The sequence below is a fragment of the Staurois parvus genome, unplaced genomic scaffold (genome assembly GCF_062004578.1).
Source record: "Staurois parvus isolate SC_StPar_1 unplaced genomic scaffold, SC_StPar_1.0 ptg000132l, whole genome shotgun sequence".
NCBI classification, from domain to species: domain Eukaryota; kingdom Metazoa; phylum Chordata; class Amphibia; order Anura; family Ranidae; genus Staurois; species Staurois parvus.
This window is the reverse complement of record NW_028317928.1, coordinates 1651119-1674994: the sequence shown is the minus strand read 5'-3', so window position 1 is coordinate 1674994 and position 23876 is coordinate 1651119. Positions and strand designations below refer to the sequence as shown.

At 45.2% G+C, this 23876-nt stretch overlaps 1 protein-coding gene across 2 annotated transcripts in view; it reads right to left on the bottom strand.

Annotated features, from left to right (window-relative positions):
• Window positions 1-6415: 6415 nt before the first annotated feature.
• Window positions 6416-23876, bottom strand: part of LOC149466129 (uncharacterized) — a 40629-nt gene continuing 23168 nt past the window's right edge. For both annotated transcript variants that reach the window (XM_089672805.1, XM_089672804.1), the window contains exons 2-7: window positions 18464-18719; window positions 18254-18351; window positions 18059-18143; window positions 12361-12458; window positions 12109-12250; window positions 6416-10019 (exon numbers count right to left, since the gene is read on the bottom strand). In XM_089672805.1, the coding sequence (XP_089528931.1) occupies window positions 8842-10019; window positions 12109-12250; window positions 12361-12458; window positions 18059-18143; window positions 18254-18351; window positions 18464-18542 (1680 nt within the window). In that variant the 5' untranslated portion in view covers window positions 18543-18719 and the 3' untranslated portion in view covers window positions 6416-8841. The remainder of the gene's footprint in view (window positions 10020-12108; window positions 12251-12360; window positions 12459-18058; window positions 18144-18253; window positions 18352-18463; window positions 18720-23876) is intronic.

The window sequence follows — 23876 nt, the reverse complement described above, 5'->3', positions numbered from 1 at the left end:
GCTTAAGTTTTCGTGAAATATCTAATGTTTTCATACCTCGTCCAAGGCATTGAACTATTTCACTCTTTTCGGCAGCAGAGAGATCCTTTTTCTTCCCCATATTGCTTGAAAATGGTGCTCTGCTTAATAATGTGGAACACCCTCCTTTAGTAGTTTTTTCTTAAATTGGGCTCACCGGCCAATCTAATTATCACAGGTGTCCGAGATTGTTTTCAGTGATCAAAAGAGCCCTGACACACAATGCCATCCGTGAGTTATACTGAAAAACAAAATATTTAATCTTTATGACACTTAAATAGAATTTGCATAATAATTTGGAACAGGGTGTAATGCATTATTGCAAAAAACAATCTGATACCTCGGGGGATACCCGTTTTGCAGTTCTCCAGTATTTCACCCCAGTCCTCCTCTTCAATAGTACCAGTATCCTCTTCCCAATGTGACTTAAGTGAGTATGCTCAATGAGATGCAGCTGGGGAAAGCAATATGTCATAAAATGTAGAGATCAGTTTGCGGGGTTTATTACCATAGATCACTTCTAGTAGCACTATCTATTTTTTTAAAAAATTCCCATCTCCCTCCTTCTACCTATCCTGCCTAAAAGCTGTATAAGGAACGATCTGTATACTTACTTGTTTTTGTTCTGCTCCGGTCTAGTCATTAAATTCCACAGCTCCTTGTTTCAGCCCGCAGCTGCTGCAGGGGAGAGGTGGGAGTGTCAAAAATGGATGGGCCAATATGGCTGATGTCATGGCTCCGGGAATTCATAGCCATTGTCGAGCGCTTCCTCAGACGGGAGTCGTAGCTGCAGAATCATGTGACGGACCAGATTAAAAAAAGGTAAGTACACCGATCTTTTGTACACAGGGTATGTAGGATAGGTGGGAGGAGGGAATGTTTTATCGAACAGTTAGTGTTGGGTTTTCTTTCACTTCAAAGTGTTCACCTTCACAGAAAATCTGCAAAAGATGAGCTAACCCCAGACTCCCTCCTCACTAGGGGCAGACTGACAACTCATGGGGCTCCCGGGCAAAAGGGGATCATGGGGCCCCTGTGTCCTTGCCCAAACTCAAAAAAGCCTATGAAAAAGGTACCAGGCAGGGGCGGACTGACAACTCATGGGGCCCCCGGGCAATAGGGGATCATGGGGCCCCTGTGTCCTTGCCCACACTCAAAAAAGCCTATGAAAAAGGTACCAGGGACATCTTATGGGGCCCCCTACTGACCCTGGGCCCTCTGATGGCGCTGATGATTCAGAGTGGGTGCGACAGATAAGTACAGCGGGGACTGCGGGGCTGGGGAGGGGGTCCGTTGTTGGGTCCCGCTATAAAAGTGAACTTACACTTTAACCACTTCATGTCCGGACACTTTCACCCACTTTCTGTCCAGGCCAATTTTCAGCTTTCAGCGCTATCACACTTTGAATGACAATTGCGCGGTCATGCAACACTGTACCCATATGAATGTGTTAGCATTTTTTTGAGACAGATAAAGCTTTATTTTGGTGGTATTTATTCACCACTGGGATTTTTATTTTTTTGCTATGTAAATGAAAATGTCCAAATATTTTGAAAAAAGTGTTTTTCTTATAAAATTTTGCAAATAAATAATATTTCATCAAAAATCTTGGCCAAAATGTATTCAATTATCTTTTTAGTAAAAAAAAACAAAAACAAATTAATTTATAACCAAAAATTATGATTTAAAAAAATTTTTTTTAAATTTTTTTTTTAATATTATTATTTATGGGGTTTTTTTCCTAAATACTGTCACCCTAGCAGTACAGTGTCACCATGGTGACACTGTACTACTTGTGGGGGGTGATGAAGATTTTTTTTTTTTACACTGATTGCTTTTACACCCATAAAGGTTGTAAAAGCAATCATTTCTCCTTCTCTCTGGCTGCATTCCTGCAGCCATTGATAAATACTGTGTGAGCTGTGATTGGTCACAGCTTGTCACATGGTAAAAGGCTGTTGTGAATAGCCCTGTACCATCTGATCTCTGTGATCATTCACAGATTTCACTAGTAGTAAGCAATGATGTCAGAAGTGACATCTTGCTTACTACTCTGCATGTGATCACTGATTGGCCAATCAGTGATCACATGATCGGGAGCTCACATAGAGGTCCTGTACGACGATCGGTGTTCCACTGAGGAAACAGCAGACTCCGGATCACGGTGCTGCGCTCTCCCAGGGAGTGTGCACAAGCAGGGGGCGAGGAGGCCGTTTATAAACAGCCACCCGACCCTGCACTGCCACCGTCTGGCCGTTTATATACAACGGCCGGACGGGAGGTGGTTAAGTTAGCCAGTAAAGAGTATCACTTACATTCTGATCGATGGCTAACAGAGACTCTACAGCACGGGTGTCAAACTGGCAGCCCTCCAGCTGTTGCCAGACTGCAAGTCCCATGAGGCATTGCAAGATTGACAATTACAAGCATGACTCCCAAAGGCAGAAGCATGATGGGACTTGTAGTTCTGCAACAGCTGGAGGACCACCAGTTTGACACCCCTGCTCTACAGAGACTCCATCCAGTCCGTGCCATGCAGACGCATTTCGCCCTGGTCACAGGGCTTAGTCGTGAAGTCCATGACTAAGCCCGGTGGGCAGGCCGAAACGCATCAGGCCGAGGCCTAGATGGAGCCAGGCTGAAGCCATGTTTGTTGATTTTACACTTCAGGCTGGGTTGGTGGGTTTTCTTTACCTGCCATCTGCTAACCACTCAGCCTTGCCGCCCTCCTCAGACTGGTGTGATCCATACTCCCTCCATGAAAGATAAAAATAGGGTGCAAGGAAGAGGGGACACCTTCAAACTACGTCAGCCTCAGAGGCTGTGGCCTTGTCATTAGCCCATCTGGGATAACAGTGGTTCTGGTTATTTCTTTTTCGACTTATGAGATGAGCCCTGTATATGGTTCCTACTTTTACTCTTGAAATAAATAGTGTTTCTGGATAAACGTACTAGGCCGCTGAGCCCTCTTTTTGTCTTCCTTGACAGTAGCTGGTTTAGAAGCCACAAGTAGTACACCATATACTGTCTCCCACCCTCTGAGCGTACATTGTGTAGGGGTAAGGCAACTAAAATCAGCAAATGTCACATGCAGATGACCTCTGATCCCCCGCCTGCCTTTCCACGCACATGACCTTTAATGGCCCCCCAGTCTTAGTCCGTAGGGTTCAATATTGAGTTGGCCCCGCCCTTTGCAGCTATAACAGCTTCAACTCTTCTGGGAAGGCCTTCCACAAGGTTTAGGAGGGTGTCTATGGGAAGGTTGGACCATTCTTCCAGAAGCACATTTGTCAGGTCAGGCACTGATGTCGGGGGGAGGAGGCCTGGCTCACAGTCTCCGCTCTAATTCATCCCAAAGGTGTTCTATGGGGTTGAGGCCAGTCAAGTTCCTCCACCCCAAACTGGCTCCTCCATGTCTTTATGGACCTTGCTTTGTGCACTGGTGTGCAGTCATGTTGGACCAGGAAGGGGCCATCCCCAAACTCTTCCCACAAAGTTGGGAGCATGAAATTGTCCAAAATGTCTTGGTATGCTGACGCCTTAAGAGTTCCCTTCACTGGAACTAGGGGGCCAAGCCTGACCCCTGAAAAACAACTCCACACCATAATCCCCCCTCCACCAAACTTTACACTTGGCACAATGCAGTCAGGCAAGTACTGTTCTCCTGGCAACTGCCAAACCCAGACACGTCCATTGGATTGCCAGACAGAGAAGCATGATTGGTCACTCCAGAGAGCACGTCTCCCCTGCACTAGAGTCCAGTGGCGGCGTGCTTTACACCACGGCATCCAACGCTTTGCATTGCACTTGGTGATGGAAGGCTTGGATGCAGCTGCTCAGCCATTGAAACCCATTCCATGAAGCTCTCTATGCACTGTTGTTGTGCTCATCTGAAGGCCACACCAAGATTGGAGGTCTTTAGCTATTGTCTCTGCAGACAGTTGGCGACTTCTGCGCACTGTGTGCTTCAGCATGCGCTGGCCCCGCTCTGTCAGGTGACGTGTCCTACCACTTGGTGGCTGAGTTGCTGTTGTTCCCAGTTGCTTCCACTTTGTTATAATCCCACTAACAGTTGAGTGTGGAATATTTAGTAGCCAGGAAATGTCACGGATGGACTTATTGCACAGGTGGCCACCTATCACGGGACCACACTTGGAGTCACTGAGCTCCTGAGAGCGACCCATTCTTTCACCAATGTTTGTAGAAGCAGTCTGCATGCCTAGGGGCTTGATTGTATACACCTGTATACATATATCTATATATATGGCCTCTGGACTGGAAGCAGTTAATACAGACTCTCACATTCGGCGTATTTAAGTATCTGTAAATAAATGTGGATGGTGGAAGTGTAGGAAGGTAAGTTGTCAGGGTATGGCCAGATGTACGAAAGGTTTGTGTTAGGGGGTGTGGTGTCAGGGAGGGTGGATGAAGCAGTGGACAGGGGTTCAGCAGCGTGGAGGATAGGGGTCACTAGAGCAGAGGACAGGGGTCAGCGATTTCCCCCTATGCAGAGCAGGGAACACAATCAGACGGTGACACATTTCTGCTCCCTCTTCTGGTGCGTTGACCAGCCCTCCTCTCGCATCCTTCCCATATGACATCACCTACAAAGACACTTCTGGATATAAGAGGGGACTCTTCATGAAAACTGATCTTTTTTTTTTTTTCAACCTGCAAATATTTGATTTACTGAAACGTTTGGAGACCCCTTCCTAAAGTGATCAGGAGGAAATGTTTTTTTTTTTGTATTTCTTCATTTATTTTTCTATTGGTTGAACTCTATGTAATACGTCTGTATACTCCACTGCCAATAAGTGAGATCTCCACCTTGTGGATAATATATAAATTGCGGCTTGTGTTGTTTTTCAATACTTTGCTGCTTCTTGATGCATTCTTCAGTTTTGTTGGTTATTTTACACCGGTATTAAAACTAAAAAATGATTAATTGAAAGTGATTTTAAAGGCTTACTTTTTCTTTTTTTTCATTAAAATATTTAACACATCATACTTACCTGCTCTGTGCAATGGTTTTGCACAGAGCAGCCCCGAGCTTCCTCTTCTTGGATCCTCTGCTGGCACTTCTAGCCCCTCCCCCTTCCTTAGTGCCCCCAGAGCAATCAGCTTGCTCTGGGGCTACTCGTGCATGCTTGCTCATGAGCAGTCACTATGTGTCTATGGGACACAGAGAGCGTGGCTCAGTCCCACCCCACGCTCCTTCCTCGTAACTGACAGACAATGTGCACATTTAGACAACCTGGGTGGATGGGTATAACACGTGTTTATACCAGGAACTCAGAGCAGGGATGGTGAGATCTCCTTATAATGGGTAGACCAGTTGTACAGACTCAGAAAATCAACACAGGCATGGTGGGAGATTCTCATAATGGGCTAATGGGCACAGCAGGTGTACACATCCAGAAACCCAGTGCAGGAATTGCAGGAACCCCTCATAATGGGCACAGCAGGTGTACAGACCCGGGAACTCAGTGCAGGGATGGTGGGAACCCCTCATAATAGGCACAGCGGGTGAACAGACCCAGGAACTTGGCACAGGGATGGTGGGAACTCCTCATAATGGGCACAGCAGGTGTACAGACCTGGGAACTCAGCACAGGGATGGTGGGAACCCCTCATAATGGGCACAGAAGGTGTACAGACCCAGGGCCTCAGCACAGGGATGGTGGGAACCCCTTATAATGGGCACAGCAGGTGTACAGACCCAGGAACTCAGCACAGGGATGGTGGGAACCCCTCATAATGGGCTAATGGGCACAGCAGGTGTACACATCCAGAAACCCAGTGCAGGAATTGCAGGAACCCCTCATAATAGGCACAGCGGGTAAACAGACCCAGGAACTTGGCACAGGGATGGTGGGAACTCCTCATAATGGGCACAGCAGGTGAACAGACCCGGGAACTCAGCACAGGGATGGTAGGAACCACTCATAATAGGCACAGTGGGTGAACAGACCACGGGACCTCAGCACAGGGATGGCGGGAACCCCTAATAATGGGCACAGCAGGTGTACAGACCCGGGAACTCAGCACAGGGATGGGGGGAACCCCTCATAATGGGCACAGCGGGTTACAGACCCGGGAACTCAGCACAGGGATGGTAGGAACATTTCATAATGGGCACAGCGGGTGAACATACCCAGGAACTCAGCACAGGGATGGTGGGAACCCCTCATAATGGGCACAGCAGGTGTACAGACCCGGGAACTCAGCACAGGGATGGGGGGAACCCCTCATAATGGGCACAGCGGGTGTACACAGCCCCGAAATCAGGGATCTTGGGAGTATCTCATAGCGGGCACAGCAGGTGCTGGTTTTATTACCAATCATCAGAATTATGGTGATTAAAAAGCAAACAAAAAAAACCCCACTTAGAACAGAGCACTGTAACACGTCGAGTTTTCTTCTTTATTTTACAAGATCAGAATAAACGATTAACAAACAATAATATCTAAGCTGCAGTCTAAATCCAATCTTATATAACTGAAGAAACAAAATCATACCGAGAGCAATCATGTACACAAGCCATTATCAACCACAAATCAGTGGTGCCCGTGTGCTGCCATATTCACCTGTGTATTCCCACCATTGAGATCTATGGTGTGGTCTGTGTGCGTGTCAGACCAAGTCACACTGTTTGTGTAGGAGAGTGTATTACTATACTTTTATCGCTGCAGGCCTGGAACTTTGAAACCCTGAGGATTGTGTGAATTCCCTGGAGTGCAATACATTTATTTACGTAACCAAAACATTTCCTGCACTTTTCCCCTTCCTCCCCCCACTGTTGAATCTACTTCCATGAACTCAGTGAGCCCTAACCTCTACTTGGAAACTGCTTGTGATACAGTGCCTTGAAAAAGTCTTCCTTCCACTTGAAGAAGTCTTCCTCCCCCTTGTAGGAAAGTCTTCCTCCCCCTTGTAGGAAAGTCTTCCTCCCCCTTGTAGGAAAGTCTTCCTCCCCCTTGAAGAAGTCTCCCTCCCCCTTGAAGAAGTCTTCCTCCCCTTTGAAGAAGTCTTCCTCCCCTTTGAAGAAGTCTTCCTCCCCTTTGAAGAAGTCTTCCTCCCCCTTGGAGAAGTCTTCCTCCCCCTTGGAGAAGTCTTCCTCCCCCTTGGAGAAGTCTTCCTCCCCCTTGGAGAAGTCTTCCTCCCCCTTGAAGAAGTCTCCCTTCCCCTTGGAGAAGTCTTCCTCCCCTTTGAAGAAATCTTCCTCCCCCTTGGAGAAGTCTTCCTCCCCTTTGAAGAAATCTTCCTCCCCCTTGGAGAAGTCTTCCTCCCCCTTGGAGAAGTCTTCCTCCCCCTTGGAGAAGTCTTCCTCCCCTTTGGAGAAGTCTTCCTCCCCCTTGGAGAAGTCTTCCTCCCCCTTGGAGAAGTCTTCCTTCCCCTTGGAGAAGTCTTCCTTCCCCTTGGAGAAGTCTTCCTTCCCCTTGGAGAAGTCTTCCCCCCCCTTGGAGAAGTCTCCCTCCCCCTTGGAGAAGTCTCCCTCCCCCTTGGAGAAGTCTCCCTTCCCCTTGGAGAAGTCTATTTATTTATTGGGATTGGATGTGATAGACCAACAGAAAGTGGCACATAATTGTGAAGTGGAAGGAAAATGAGAAATGGTTTTCCCAATTTTTTACAAATAAATAACTGAAAAGTGTGGTGTGCATTTGTATTCAGCCTCCTTTACTCTGATACCCCTAACTAAAATCTAGTGGAACCAATTGCCTTCAGAAGTCACCTAATTAGTCCACATGTGTCATTTAACAGCTATAAAAAAAACCCGACACTTTTGAGAAAAAAAAACAATATTTTGGACTTTTTGGTATTAAACATGTCCAGTAAAAAAGTAAAAAAAAATCAAATTTCGTCATAAATTTCGGCCAAAATGTATTTTGCTCCATGTCTTTGCTAAAAAAAATCCCAATAAGTGTAAATGAATCGGTTTACGTGAAAGTTATAGCATCTACAAATGGCGGTATAGACACTGGGATTTAAAAAATATTTTTTTTTACTAGTAATGGCGGCAATCAGTAAATTATAGCAGAACCGCAACGGACATTCTGACACTGGGGGAGACTGATTTGGTGTCACTGACATCCCCAGTGACACCAATACACTGATCAGTGCTAATAGAAAGCACTGACGCTGTACTAATGGCACTGGGCAGGAAGGGGTTAACATGAGGGGCACTCAGTGGCGTCCCGAGGCAGGTGCGGGGAGTGCGGTCCGCACCGGGTGAATGCGGGGTCCGGGGAGAGCGGATATAGTGAATGCGGGGTCCGGGGAGAGCGGATATAGTGAATGCAGGGTCCGGGCTGGGGGGAGTGGATATAGTGAATGCGGGGTCCGGGGAGACCGGATATAGTGAATGCAGGGTCTGGGGAGACCGGATTTAGTGAATGCGGGGTCCGGGGAGAGCGGATATAGTGAATGCAGGGTCCGGGGAGAGCGGATATAGTGAATGCAGGGTCCGGGGAGAGCGGATATAGTGAATGCGGGGTCCGGGGAGAGCAGATATAGTGAATGCGGGGTCCGGGGAGAGCGGATATAGTGAATGCGGGGTCCGGGGAGAGCGGATACAGTGAATGCGGGGTCCGGGGAGAGCGGATATAGTGAATGCGGGGTCCGGGGAGAGCAGATATAGTGAATGCGGGGTCCGGGGAGACCGGACATAGCAAATGCAGGGTCCGGGAAGAGTGGATATAGTGAATGCAGGGTCCGGGGTTTAGTAAGGGTTACAAATTTAAGAGATTTTTTCTTCACAGTGAAACCTTTCCCGCACTCTGAACATGGATAGGAATGCTCACCTGGGTGTAAGATGTACTTTTCCTACACACTGATAAAGTTGTGACTTCTCTGGTGTGTAAGAAGGTTTCCTTTTTGAATAAAACATTTCCCACACTCTGAACATGAATAGGAACGCTCACCTGTGTGATATTTCTGGTGCGTAAGCAGGTTTGTTTTCTGAATGAAAGATTTTCCACACTCTGAACATGAATAGGGACGCTCCCCTGTATGACTTCTCTGGTGTGTAAGAAGTGCGTTTTTTTGAGTGAAACCTTTCCCGCACTCTGAACATGAAAAGGGACGTTCACCTGTGTGAATTCTCTGATGTGCAAGAAGGTTTCCTTTGTGATTGAAATATTTCCCACATTCTGAGCATGAATAGAGATGCTCCCCTCTGTGAGTTCTCTGGTGTCTAAGAAGGTCTCCTTCCTGAATGAAACATTTCCCACACTCTGAACATGGATAGGGACGCTCACCCTTGTGAACTCTCAGGTGTCTAAGAAGGTTTCCTTTTTGAATGAAACATTTCCCACATTCTGAACATGGATAGGGAAGCTCACCTGTGTGAATTCTCTGGTGTTTAATAAGGCTTCCTTTCTCAGTGAAACATTTCCCACACTCTGAACATGAATAGGGACGCTCTCCTGTGTGAATCCTCTGATGTGTAAGCAGTACTTTTTTCTCAGTAAAACATTTCCCGCACTCTAAACATGGATAGGGAAGCTCACCCGTGTGAGTTCTCTGATGTTTAACAAGGCCTCCTTTCTCAGTAAAACATTTCCCGCACTCTGGACACGAATAGGGGCGCTCGCCTGTGTGAATTCTCTGATGTTTGAGAAGGCTTCCTTTCTCAGTCAAACATTTCCCGCACTCTGAACAAGAATAGGAACGCTGACCTGTGTGAATTTTCTCATGTCTAAGGAGAGCTCTGTTTTCTGTGAAGGATTTCCCGCACACTGAACATGATAGTGAATGCTCTTCTGTGTTTTCACCTTCGTGGCTTAAAGAAAATTTGTTTGGAAAAGATGGATTTATTGAAGTGTCTGTACTGTGAGATCTCAGGGTCCTGGTACGGGTTTTATCAGACGAGTCTTTGGGATAAGAGGGATCCATTGCTCTCTGAGTGACGGAATTTCCTCGGGAAGGATATTGTGAAATGTCATGACACCCTGGAGATAAGAGACGAGGCTCCTTGGGGGTGGGCTGGACGTCGTGTCTACCTGTGGAAAAGCAATTGTAAAATAAATGTTAAAAGTATTTTTCAAACATTGCATTTGGGAGTCATACAGCAGATGTTGGTCTAGGACAGGGGTCTCCAAACTGCGGCCCAGGGGCCAGATGTGGCCCTTTGCTTGCCTTTATCTGGCCCTCGGGGCACTTCTCCCACTAATACAAAAAACACTATTCCTTTCCTCCCTCCCAGGCACTAGTAGGTGGTACTGATAGGCGGCACTGATGCACACTGATAGGTGGCACTGATTGGCAGCACTGATAGGTGGCACTGACTGGCATTGATAGGTGGTACTGACTGGCACTGATAGGTGGTACTGATTGGCAGCACTGATAGGTGGCACTGACTGGCATTGATAGGTGGTACTGACTGGCATTGATAGGTGACACTGACTGGCACTGATAGGTGGCACTGAAAGGCAGCTCAGCTGGGCACTGATATGTGGCTTTGATGTTCACTGGTAGGCACTGATATTTGGCATTGATGTGGCACTGATAAACACTGACAGCTGGCATTGATGGACACTGACAGGTGGCACTGCTGGGGCTACACTGATGATCAGTGTACATGTCCCCTCCGAGGAATACTGATTACCAGCTCTTCTCTGTCAGCGTGACAGCTTCTGGGGAGAGAAATGCCAATAACTGGCATTTCCCTACTTACATGCAATCACCTGTGATTGGACACAGCTGATCACATGACCGAGCCGACATCTTCGGCTCTTTCCGTTGATCGGTGATCCGCTGTGTCCGAGGGACACATCGCACCGCCGATCACCGCACTGCGCACTTCCAGACCCACGCACGCGCAGTGAGAATGGGACGACGTCATATGACGACCTCCCAGAACGAGAGAACCGCCTTGCATCCGTCATTACCTTATATGGCGGGCAGGAGGTGGTTAAAGAATGGAGATGGACTTTTCATGTGGTGTACAGTATCCCGTCACCATTTGTAAGGAACTTGAGGTTATCCTGAGGAGTGGAGAGGGACCTTTTGTATCGTGTCCAGTATCTCCTCGTCATTTGTTGGGAACCCAAGGTTATAGTAAAGAACGGAGATGGACCTTTCATATGGTGTACAGTATGTCCTAATTTGTTGGGAACATGACGTTATATTGAGGAATGGAGATGGACCTTTCATATGGTGTCCAGTATCTCCTCCTCATTTGTTGGAAACATGACGTTATATTGAGGAATGGAGATGGACTTTTCATATGGTGTCCAGTATCTCCTCCTCATTTGTTGGGAATCTTTCATGTGGTGTACAGTAGCCCGTCACCATTTGTATGAAACATGAGGCTATCCTGAAGAATGGAGATGGACCTTTCATATGGTGTACAGTATCTCCTCCTCATTTGTTGGGAACATGACGTTATATTGAGGAATGGAGATGGACCTTTCATATGGTGTTCAGTATCTCCTCCTCATTTGTTGGAAACATGACGTTATACTGAGGAACGGAGATGGACTTTTCATATGGTGTCCAGTATCTCCTCCTCATTTGTTGGGAATCTTTCATGTGGTGTACAGTAGCCCGTCACCATTTGTATGAAACATGAGGCTATCCTGAAGAATGGAGATGGACCTTTCATATGGTGTACAGTATCTCCTCCTCATTTGTTGGGAACATGACGTTATATTGAGGAATGGAGATGGACCTTTCGTATGGCGTACTGTATCTCCTCATCATTTGTTGGGTACCCAAGGTTATATTAAAGAATGGAGATGGACCTTTCATATACTGTACAGTAGCCCGTCACCATTTGTATGAAACATGAGGCTATCCTGAGGAATAGAGATGGACCTTTTATATGGTTTACAGTATCTCCTCATCATTTGTTATAAACAAGATGTTTTATTGGGAATTGGGATTACCCTTTTATATTATGTACAGTATTCCCTCATCATGTATTGGGAACACATTTGTTATATTGAGGTAAAGGAAAGGACCTTTCAAACGATGTATATTATCTATATTCTGTTTGTTGTGAAAAACCAACATGATTTCTAAGCATGGAGATGGACCTTTCACATGATGCGTTTTATATGTACCCTGCCTTTTGTGTTTATTACTTACTTGTGCTGCTATAAAGAGAAGATTCCTCCTGTTTACTTCCCATATTCATCTCGCTCTCCTCCATAGACTGCTGAGCTCCACTCACAAACATCTCTTCTTCTTCCTCTTTCACCTCAGCTTTCATGTCTCTCTGTCCTTCATCCTAAACCCCAAGGATGACAGAATATATTTGTAAAAAAAGAAGTTACATAGCAGAATGTCATCACATTGATTAGAATTCTTTTTTAGTTCTTGTTGCTGAGCATCTTCTACCTGATTATTGTGAGGGATGGTGTGACCTTCCTGTGTGGAATCCCGGAAATACAGAGGATGGGGACATCTCTCTGGTTTGTTTCTGCTAGAGGATCCACCTGTAAGTAACACACACACACTGACTGAAAACGTGTCTCTATGTGTTTTTTAGAGAATAGGGATCTAGGCGGATCCTCCCTGATGCTTTCTCCTTTGCAATATAAAGCAGATAGGATATATTACTCTCAGATCACACTGGGTAACATGGTTTGTGCATTGATGAAATTGTTAACCACTTGCACACCGCAAGATTTACCCCCCCCCCCCCCCCCCCGCTTCATGACCAGGCCACTGCATTATTTTAACTGACAATCGCACGGTCATGCAACGCAGTACCCAAATAAAATTGATTTCATTTTTTTTATTCACAAATAGAGCTTCCTTTTGGTGGTATTGCGTTTTTTATATTTTGCGCCATAAACAAAAAAAACAGACAATTTAAATATACAAAATCAATATTTTTTTAATTTCACTTATAAAACATCCCAAAAGGAAAAAAAAATCAAATTTCTTCATAAATTTATGCAAATATGAATTCTGCTACATATTTTTGGTAACAAAAAAATCCCAAAAAGCATTGGTTTGCGCAAAAGTTATAGCGCCTACAAACTATGGTATATGTACTGGAATTTTTATTTATGTATTTATTTTATACTACTAATGGTAGCAATCAGCTGCGGACAATCTGACACTAACTGACACTTTGTGGGAACCAGAGACACTAATACAGTGATCACTGCTAAAATATATACTGTCAATGTATTAATGACACTGGCTGGAAAGGGGTTAACATCTAGGGAGGTGAAAGGGTTAAATGTGTGCCTAACCAGTGTTTTGTGTACAGAGTAATGTGATTTTACTAGGCAATCTGCTAGATTTTATTCCTTGCTTTGCAGGGAAAGAAAATCTAGCAGATCGCTGCTAACAGGACACAGCTCTGCTTTGCTTACATAGGAAGAGCTGTGTTCTGTCAATCTCCTCGCCGATCAACAGGTGTTGGTGTTCATCCATTGGCCGGCACCTGTTGATTGGCTTCTGCAGAAGCGGTGCGCCGGGGATGCATGCCCACCTCCTACACCAGGAAGTGCAAAATCACATTTCTACACGTGATTTGGCACAGAACGGCCGCCCTGTAGCAGTAAATCTGCTACAGGCTGGTCTTGAACTGTTAGCCACATGTTTAGATTTCTCTTCTTCAGCTGTCAATTTTCCACCCAGCTACTATGATTTTCAAATTGAAGTTTGTTGAGCTGGGTGGTGCCAACAGGACCACCAACACTTCAAAATTCAAGCAGTGTATGGCCGGCTGGTTTTACTGGTAGAATGGAGATAGGCCTTCCTCCACTTCATTTTTTGGAAACATGGCAACATATTGAAGAAAAGAGACAAACCTTTCATATTTTGTACAGTATGTCCACCTCATTTTTGGGAACATGTCATTATATTGATGAATGGAAAAGGACCTTTCATATTGTATACAAATACCTCCACCTCATTTGTTGGGGTCATGACACTGTATCTTAGAATGGAGAAGAACCTTTCATATGCTGTACAATACCTCTACCTCATGTGCTGGGAACACAACATTATATTGAGGAACTGGGATAGACCTCTCATATGGTGTACAGTATCTCCACTTCATTTGTTTTGATCCTTTCATATGGCCTACAATATCTCCACTTCATTTGTTGGGAACCTTTTATATGGCCTACAGTATCTCCACCTCATTTGTTGGGAACCTTTCATATGGCCTACAGTATCTCCACTTCATTTGTTGGGAACCTTTCATATGGTGTACAGTATCTCCACCTCATTTGTTGGGAACCTTTCATATGCTGTACATATGCTGTACAATACCTCTACTTCATTTGTTGGGAACCTTTCATACGGTGTACGGTATCTCCACCTCATTTGTTGGGGTCATGACACTGTATCTTAGAATAGAGAGAAGAACCTTTCATATGCTGTATAATACCTCTACCTCATTTCCTGGGAACACAACATTATATTGAGGAACTGGGATAGACCTCTCATATGGTGTACAGTATCTCCACCTCATTTGTTTTGAACCTTTCATATGGCCTACAGTATCTCCACTTCATTTGTTGGGAACCTTTTATATGGCCTACAATATCTCCACTTCATTTGTTGGGAACCTTTCATATGGTGTACAGTATCTCCACCTCATTTATTGGGAACCTTTCATATGGCGTACAGTTTCTCCACCTCATTTGTTGAGAACCTTTCATATGGCCTACAGTACCTCCACTTCATTTGTTGGGAACCTTTCATATGGCGTACAGTATCTCCACCTCATTTGTTGGGAACCTTTCATATGCTGTACATATGCTGTACAATACCTCTACTTCATTTGTTGGGAACCTTTCATACGGTGTACGGTATCTCCACCTCATTTGTTGGGAACCTTCTCTTATGTAGTACAGTATTTCCACCTCATTTGTTGGGAACCTTTCATATGGTGTACAGTATCTCCACCTCATTTGTTGGGAACATTTCATATGGCGTACAGTATCTCCACCTCATTTGTTGGGAACCTTTCATATGCTGTACAATAACTATACTTCATTTGTTGGGAACCTTTCATATGGCGTACAGTATCTCCACCTCATTTGTTTTGAACCTTTCATATGGCCCACAGTATCTCCACTTCATTTGTTGGGAACCTTTCATATGGTGTACAGTATCTCCACCTCATTTGTTGGGAACCTTTCATTTGGTGTACAGAATCTCTACCTCATTTGTTGGGAACCTTTCATATGGCGTACAGTATCTCCACCTCATTTGTTGGGAACCTCTCATATGGTGTACAGTATCTCCACCTCGTTTGTTAGGAACCTTTCATATGGTGTACTGTATCTCCACCTCATTTTTTGGGAATCTTTCATATGGTGTACAGTATCTCCACCTCGTTTGTTGGGAACCTTTCATATGGTGTACGGTATCTCCACCTCATTTGTTGGGAACCTTTCATATGTTGTACAATACCTCTACCTCATTTGTTGGGAACCTTTCATATGGCGTACAGTATCTCCACCTCATTTGTTGGGAACATGGAGTAGTGTGGTAAACACGACTGCCTTTTTCTGGTGAAGGAATTACAATACCCACAAGACATTGGGCATTGGGGTAGGTACTTCAATCTCATGGTCAACAGTTAAAGCTAAACTCCGTGATAAGCAAAAATCATCTAAAGAAAAGACACGTGTGTGTGTGTTCTTTCTTGAATCCTGGTGTGCTTTGTGTATTTCTTCCTGATTCATGCAGCACTCCAGAGTGAAAAGTTGCTTCTGTGCAGGAAAGGAGCTTCCTGTAACAAAGACTGGTCATTGCTGCTCTCTGTTTGTCCAGGGTGATTGGTCTTGACTCTGCCCCCCTCCTCTATAAGTGGGCAGCTTGTCGTAGGTGGAGCCTTCAGGGCCCCTCACAGAGTTCTGCTCAAGCTATGTACAGCATGGTGATGATGTCACTGCTACCTTTATAAGGTAATATCTGGCTTTCCAAAGGGATGTGGTGCACACAAAGTGGGTTTATATCCTTGGTGGCTATTAAGGGTTATATTTAAATGGAAGTTTTTCAGCCCAGAGGTCAGATTGAAAGCTGAATTCCAGGTATGATCTTAATTGCATACGTTGTCCAAGTTTGGACCAATGTAAGTACGCATATCCCATCCATGATGGACCACTGGGGAAGTGGAAAATAACTATAGTAGTCATGATGGCTGCAGTTTTCTGGGTTCTATGTTGAATGGTTTCCCCAGTGGACGTCCAATGGGCGGTGATTTCGTAACATGCTACACCCTGACAATGGATGTAAGATGTTACGAAAGGTGAATTTATCCTTTAACTGTTTCTGCATTTGATGTTTATGACTTTCTTGGGTTGGTATAAAGAGAAGATTCCTTTTCATATTCAACACTTATTTGCATAGAGTATGGATGGGATTTTTCAGTTAGGGGTGTACTCTGTAATTTACATGTAATGGTTGTTATTACAGTTTACTTACATTGGTGGTTGATTTACTTTTTATCAATATATACTTTGCTATTATTATTTTGGATTTTATTTATTTGCATAATAAACTGATTTTGTTTTATCTACATTTCATTTTGGTTGTTACAAAAATCCCATCCATACTCTAGTCAAATAAGTGTTCTATACGTTTAGGGATGTGACACAATTAAAGTGTTACTAAACCCACAACAGTACAATCAGTCTGTATATGCAGTAAAGCATGCTTGTTATACTCACTAAGGCAACCTAAGGGGTTAATCCTCCGCATTGTGTAAAAAGGCTGTTTGATCCTGGCTTCTCTGGTCCTCCCCTTTTTCTACTGTCCCCAATCCATCTGCTCACAGAACAGAGCCTTGGGGGCAAGCTGTACATGCTCAGTTTGGTGTGTATTAGTGGAGAGTTTTTTTTTTCTTGGGAGAATGCATGTGATCAGTGCTGTCCAGACAGTGGGGCAGGGGTTATGCAGCCTCATCTGACAATCAGGGGTGAATGAAAACTCCTCCTACAAGCTTTAACCAGTGCTATGCTGCACACTTATAGATGTCACAAGACTGCTCTAACTGCTGATGAGAAAAGGTATTTAGCAGTTTATATTTACTAAATTAATTGCATTTCCATGTTCTGTGTATTGTGCGAGACTGGATATAGTGAATGCAGGGTCCAGGGAGACCAGATATAGTGAATGCAGGGTCCGGGGAGAGCGGATATAGTGAATGCAGGGTCTGGGGACACCAGATATAGTGCATGCAGGGTCCCGGGAGACCAGATATAGTGAATGCAGGGTCCGGGGAGAGCGGATATAGTGAATGCGGGGTCCGGGGAGAGCGGATATAGTGAATGCGGGATCCGGGGAGACCAAATATAGTGAATGCGGGGTCTGGGGAGACCAAATATAGTGAATGCGGGGTCCGGGGAGAGCAGATATAGTGAATGCAGGGTCCGAGGAGACCGGATATAGTGAATGCGGGGTCCAGGGAGAGCGGATATAGTGAATGCGGGGTCCGGGGAGACCAAATATAGTGAATGCAGGGTCCGGGGAGACCAAATATAGTGAATGCGGGGTCTGGGGAGAGCAGATATAGTGAATGCAGGGTCAGGGGAGACCGGATATAGTGAATGCAGGGTACGGGGAGACTGGATATAGTGAATGCGGGGTCCGGGGAGAGCGGATATAGTGAATGCGGGGTCCGGGGAGAGCGGATATAGTGAATGTGGGGTCCGAGGAGACCGGATATAGTGTATGTGGGGTCCGGGGAGAGCGTATATAGTGAATGCAGGGTCCGGGGAGAGCGGATATAGTGAATGCAGAGTCCGGGGAGAGCGGATATAGTGAATGCAGAGTCCGGGGAGAGCGGATATAGTGAATGCAGGGTCCGGGGAGAGCGGATATAGTGAATGCGGAGTCCGGGGAGAGCGGATATAGTGAATGCAGGGTCTGGGGAGAGCGGATATAGTGAATGCAGGGTCTGGGGAGACCAAATATAGTGAATGCAGGGTCTGGGGAGACCAAATATAGTGAATGCAGGGTCCTGGGAGAGCAGATATAGTGAATGCAGGGTTCGGGGTTTATTAACACTTTAAGATCACTGCTACTTGAATCCTGTATTTACTTTTCATATTCATCTCACCCTCCTCCATAGACTGCGGAGCTCCACTCACAAACTTTTCTTCTTCCTCTTTGATCTCAGCTTTGAGGTCTTTCAGTTTATCATCCTAAATCCAATGACAGAATACATTTTAAAAAGAACAAGAAGTTACATAGAAGAATGTCATTTTATAGTTTAGAGTACTTTCTTGAATTTTAATTGTTCATTCCCATCTACCTGATCATTGTGAGGGATCTCCTTATGTTCCGGTGTGGAAACCCGGGAATACAGAGGACGAGGACATCTCTCTGGTTGCTTTCTGGTACTGGATCCATCTGTAGGAAAACACACACAATGACTGAATACATTGTTTCTATTTGTTTATCAGAACACGAGGGATCTTGATGGACCCTCTGTACTGCTCTCTTCTTTACAGTCTCCTCTTACCCGGTGATGTGAGAGGCGGCCGGTTCTCCATCTTGATATCCTTGTAGAGATCCTTGTGTCCTTCTAAACATTCCTCCATGGAGGATAGACAGCAATATCCTGACACCTTATAGAATCCTGAGACACAATGATACAAGGTGCCTGTATCTTTGTACCTGTGTTGTCAGGCAGTGAGGTGCAAGCTTTGTGATGGGTGATCCCCCGTGAAGCTGGGTGTCAATGGCTCACCAGATCTCTTCTTTGCTACTTGATAATCCTGTGTAAAGACACAAAATAACAACTAACAAATATCAAATATCTTTCTTTGAGAACGTGCTTGGCACGAAACATGTCAGAAAGCTGCCCTCAGTGACTTTCTATCCACGTGGACCTATTTTGTCTGGCCAATGCGCCTTTTCATATCATGTGAGTTGTATTTTTTATCATTTCTCTGCATCTTTGAATAAAGTAATGCTGCACTTAGATATCTTTGGCTCCTTTTTGCTTGAGCCAATTTTCCTTAAGGATACTATTGGATACTCTCCTGAGCTCTTTCTCCCTCTGGTGGTCGGTGAACACACTATACGCTTTGGGATACCTGGTCTGAAGAGATCCTGGTTGCTGGCTCCCTCTGGTGGTCTTCAATCAGAGCTCTGCCATTTGGAAATCCTGCGGAAATGCTGCGATAGATGTTGCCATAATCAGAACACCTGAGTCCAGATGCTCACACCTAGATGATCTCATCATCTACATGCGTTTTATATAGCGCTATCTGGTTAGTGCATACGATTCTCATTTCCTCACCATTTGATGTCACGAATATTTGATGTTCGCTATAAACAGACGGTCACCCATCTTTACGTTTCTATTTTGGAAATTTATTCATGAACTTTTCCATGCACGGCGATTCACAGCTATGTGCGTCATGCACCATTCTGCACACATATAAGCATATATGTTAAATTTGGAGTAATATATATTTGTTTTTTATTTTTGTTTGTTTTATATTATTTAGGAGTGCTGCATGCTTGTTTTATATATAGAAAATAACAACTGTCACTCCTGGCCTCCCATATTCCTCTTCATCTCTCCTGTTAGATCCAATGTTTTTATTACACAGGTAAGAGCGATGTCATACGACCCCCTGAATCCTGCTCACCTCCTCCTGATCTATGCAGAATGCTCCTCTATGCAGACATTTAATAACAGGGAATTCTCTGGTCTGTACTGGGAAAATAATTGTTTGTACAGAATTCTTCGATAAACAGAATAACAAAAAGAACAAACAGGAGGGCACACATGCCTAGTGCATTACCGACGATTTATTGTTCACAAAACAGATGCCAAATTGATACTCGCGTAAGTGGAAAGTAAAATCGCATAAAAAACCCCCAAGATGCCACAGCAAGGGGAATCGTGTGTGTCCTTGCAACCCAGAGAGACTGGCAAGCTCTCTGGGGAGGCATACCTCCTTCCTCAGAGCAATGCTGAACAATAAATCATCGGTAATGCACAGGGCAGCACAATGGCTAAATGGTTAGCACCTCCGCCTGGCAGTACTAGGGTTGTTGGTTCGAATTCCAACCATGGCACCACCAGCCTGGAGTTCTCCCTGTGCCTGCGTGGGTTTCCTCCCACGCACATGCTGGTAGGTAATTGGCTCCTGTCTAAATTATCCCTAGTATGTCTATGTATGAATGTGAGTTAGGGACCTTAGAATGTACGCTCCTCAGGGGCGGGGACTGATGTGAGTGTACTATATATATATATATATAAAGCGCTGCAGAAATTGACAGTGCAATATAAGTACCTGAAATAAATAAATAATGCACTAGGCATTTGTGCCCTCCTGTTTGTTCTTTTTGTAGTTTTCACAAGACTTTCCCGGTTGAGGAGGGCAGCATCTACCAGGGGCGGACTGACTATTTGGAAACTTGGGCACTGCCCGAGGGCCCGGGGTCAGTAGGGGGCCCCATGGTATACCTCTGGTACCTTTTTCATAGGCTTTTTTGAGTTTGGCCATGATCCCCTATTGAGTTGTGAGTCCGCCCCTGGTATCTACTACACATTCCTGGCGAAGTTCATGAGCCATTGTATATTATGCATCATTTGTGATCATCTTCCTCTACGGTAGACCTCTGAGCGCTACGTTTTACAGAGTTTTTCATGTGTGTAAGCATTCCTCCATAGTTCTGGCACTGTAGATTCATTTTAACCACTTGAGTTCCAGCGATGTACCTATACGTTGCTGGAGTTTGAGCCGTTATACCACCTAGGCAAGTATAATTAAAATAAAAAAAAAATCCCCAAATTTCTCTTTTAGCCCTTTCACGGCCAGATTCGGTTTTGCATGTTTTTGCACATGTTTAAAAAATCACTTTGGGTCGGAAGATTATGCAAAACCCCCCTAGAGAATAAAATAGTGGTAGTTCCAATTTTCTATGTCATATTACCACAAAGGCCCAGGAAAAGCAACATTTCAGTATCAACACACTTTCAAGTGAATTTTTAGAGGAATACACAATAAATTACTCAAATTTATGGAAAAATATAAAAGACGAGGCTGCACTGAGTAAATAGATACCAAACATGTCAAACCTTAAAATTTACGTGCAACTGTGAAATAGTGAATAACTTCAGTACCCTGTATTTTCTATAGATGATGCTTTAAAAGCCCCTACAGGTCATCAGTTTAGTGTAACAGAGGAGGTCTGTGTAACGGAACCGGACCCCGACTGCACTAGGGTATTTCCGTTAGACTCACGCTTCCCTGTCTGAACACAGATCCACGGACACCACCGCTGACCACACAAGACTACAAGACACTAGTCTGTATAAACATGGAACTCTTTATTTGAACCTCAAACTGGCTTTGTATACACTCAGGGGACAAATCCCCCTCCCTGCATAATGACACAGGGCGGGGCAATCTATATTTAGCAACAAGAGACACACCAACAGACAGTCCCATCAGGAGGGCTGCTGGAAACACCCCCCACCAAGCCAATACACAAACACATACATTCCACAATAGTTTGCTCCCATGTAGGACACACAATAGAACAATGGGACCACATGGCAGTAAACAATGAACAACCCCCACACCAATATTAGAACATTTCACCCTGTACCCCTAACAAGCACAGGGTGACTTACACATAAGAGGGATATGGGGAGCTGAGACAGGGGTCTCCCCACCCCTCCAAAGGGGGCTGTATTCCATGGGCCTCCCACTCAAAGTGACTCAGTCTGCTGCTAGAATTATTGCTCTCACTCTAAAAGACCCCCAATGTCTCCTCTGGGCTCCACTGGAGGTACTGCAATGCAGATAGCTTTGCAATACATCTCTGTCTGGCAATTCTAGCCGGGAAAAGTGACAGTTGTGACCTGGAAGTGATGTCATAAACATCACTTTCCAAGTCACCCATGTCAGCTGTGAGCCTGCAGATGGGCGAACGGATCCCAGAATACATGGTGAGAACGTGTGCACATGTGTGTGTGTGTGTGGGGGGGAGGTCACGCTACCGGAGCCTATAGAATCGATCAGGCAGTAGTCCAGCCACTCAACTACTTCCACCTGACAGGCAGGAGTCAGTTTTAGATGCAATTCCCGTAGCTGTAGCTCTGTAACCCCCCCTCCCCTGCCTGGCAGTGAAAGCCTTAAAGCACAGGTGTCAAATTGGTGGCCCTCCAGCTGTTGCCAAACTACAAGTCCCATGAGGCATTGCAAGGCTGACAGTTGTAAGCATGACTCCCAAAGGCAGAGGCATGATGGGACTTGGAGTTTCACAACAGCTGGAGGCTGACAGTTTGACACCCCTGCTTTAAAGCCCTTTTTCTCCTGGGGGGGGGGAATCATGTGACTGGGACAGCACCAATCAGCACTGTCTGGACACAAGGGTCCCAGTTCATGCATCCTCTTCTGACCTACATACTGTAGATACATCAGATGGGAATTGAAGCTCCTCCTATGATCTCTGCCAGCACTGGGTTCAGCATTAGATATGAATCATGTGACTGCTGTATACAGCAATGGCATACAGGTAATCAACAGGTTAATTTAAGAAAAAAAATAAACTACACAAACATGAAGAGCATACTTTGGCAGAACATAGAAAGGTTTTTATGAGGTATGTGTTTACTATCACTTTAACCCCTTGCCTACCGGGCACTTATATCCGCTTCCTTGCCAGGCCAATTTTCAGCTTTCAGCGCTGCAGTGCTTTGAATGACAATTGCGCGGTCATGCAACACTGTCCCCATATGAAATGTTTATCTTTTTATTTCTCACAAATAGAGCTTTCTTTTGGTAGTATTTAATCACCACTGGGTGTTTTATTTTTTGCGCTATAAACAAAAAAAGAACAAAACATTTGAACAAAAAAAAAACGTTATAAAATTTTGCAAACAGGTAATTTTCCTCCTTCACTGATGTGCATTGATGAGGCGGCACTGATGGGCACTGATAGGCGGCACTGATGGGCAGCACTAATGAGGTGGCATGGATAGGTGGCAATGATAGGCTGGCACTGATGATGGGTACTGATAGGCGGCACTGACTGGTGGCACTGCTGGGCACTGACTGGCGGCACTGCTGGGCATAGGTGGGTGGCATTGCTGGGCACCGATCATCAGGGCACTGATCATCAGTGCCCTGATGATCGGTGCCGATCCCTGCTCTGACAACTGCAGGTTCTCGGCAGTACTTTCCTCACACTCTGACAGCGTGAGGAAAGTGCAGCCGAGAACCGGCAATCGCATTTCCCGGTGATCAGCGTGTCATTGGACACGGCTGATCACGTGGTAAAAGGCCGCTGTGATTGGCCTTTTACCACATCACGTGATCAGCTGTGTCCTTTAGGACACAGCGTTCACGGAGATTGCTGGGGGCGCGCAGGAGAGTGCGTTCTGGGAGGACGTCATCTGACAGCCTCCCAGAACTGGCCGGCCGCAGCGCAGCCGTCATTCGGCTATCTGTGGTCAGCAACTAGTTAAAGTGAATCTAAAGGCTTTTTTTTTCTTTTTTTTTTTTAAAGTATAAGTTTACCTTTGGGATCATGTTACATGTTCCACCCGTTTTTAGGGTGAAACATGTAACATGTTCCCATAGCTGCAGCCGCGCCCGTCACCCCTCTTCCCCCCTCCCTCTGACAGATAGTACGGGGAAACGTCTCTCTGTATTATCTGTCAGATTTGAAAACAGCGTGGATGTGCAGGGCTTCGGTCAGACGGCCACATCACTCATTCACACAGCTCTTGTAGTTTTCAATGAACTACCATGGTGGTAGTTCACTGAAGCTTCCTGCCAGTATATCTACTTGACCGTACATCCCGTACAGCAAGCAGATATTCTGACAAGTCTGCAGGAGACCTGCATGGCACCAGCAATCTACTGATAGTTGGTGCAATGCTTTACAGACTCCTGCAGACAAAA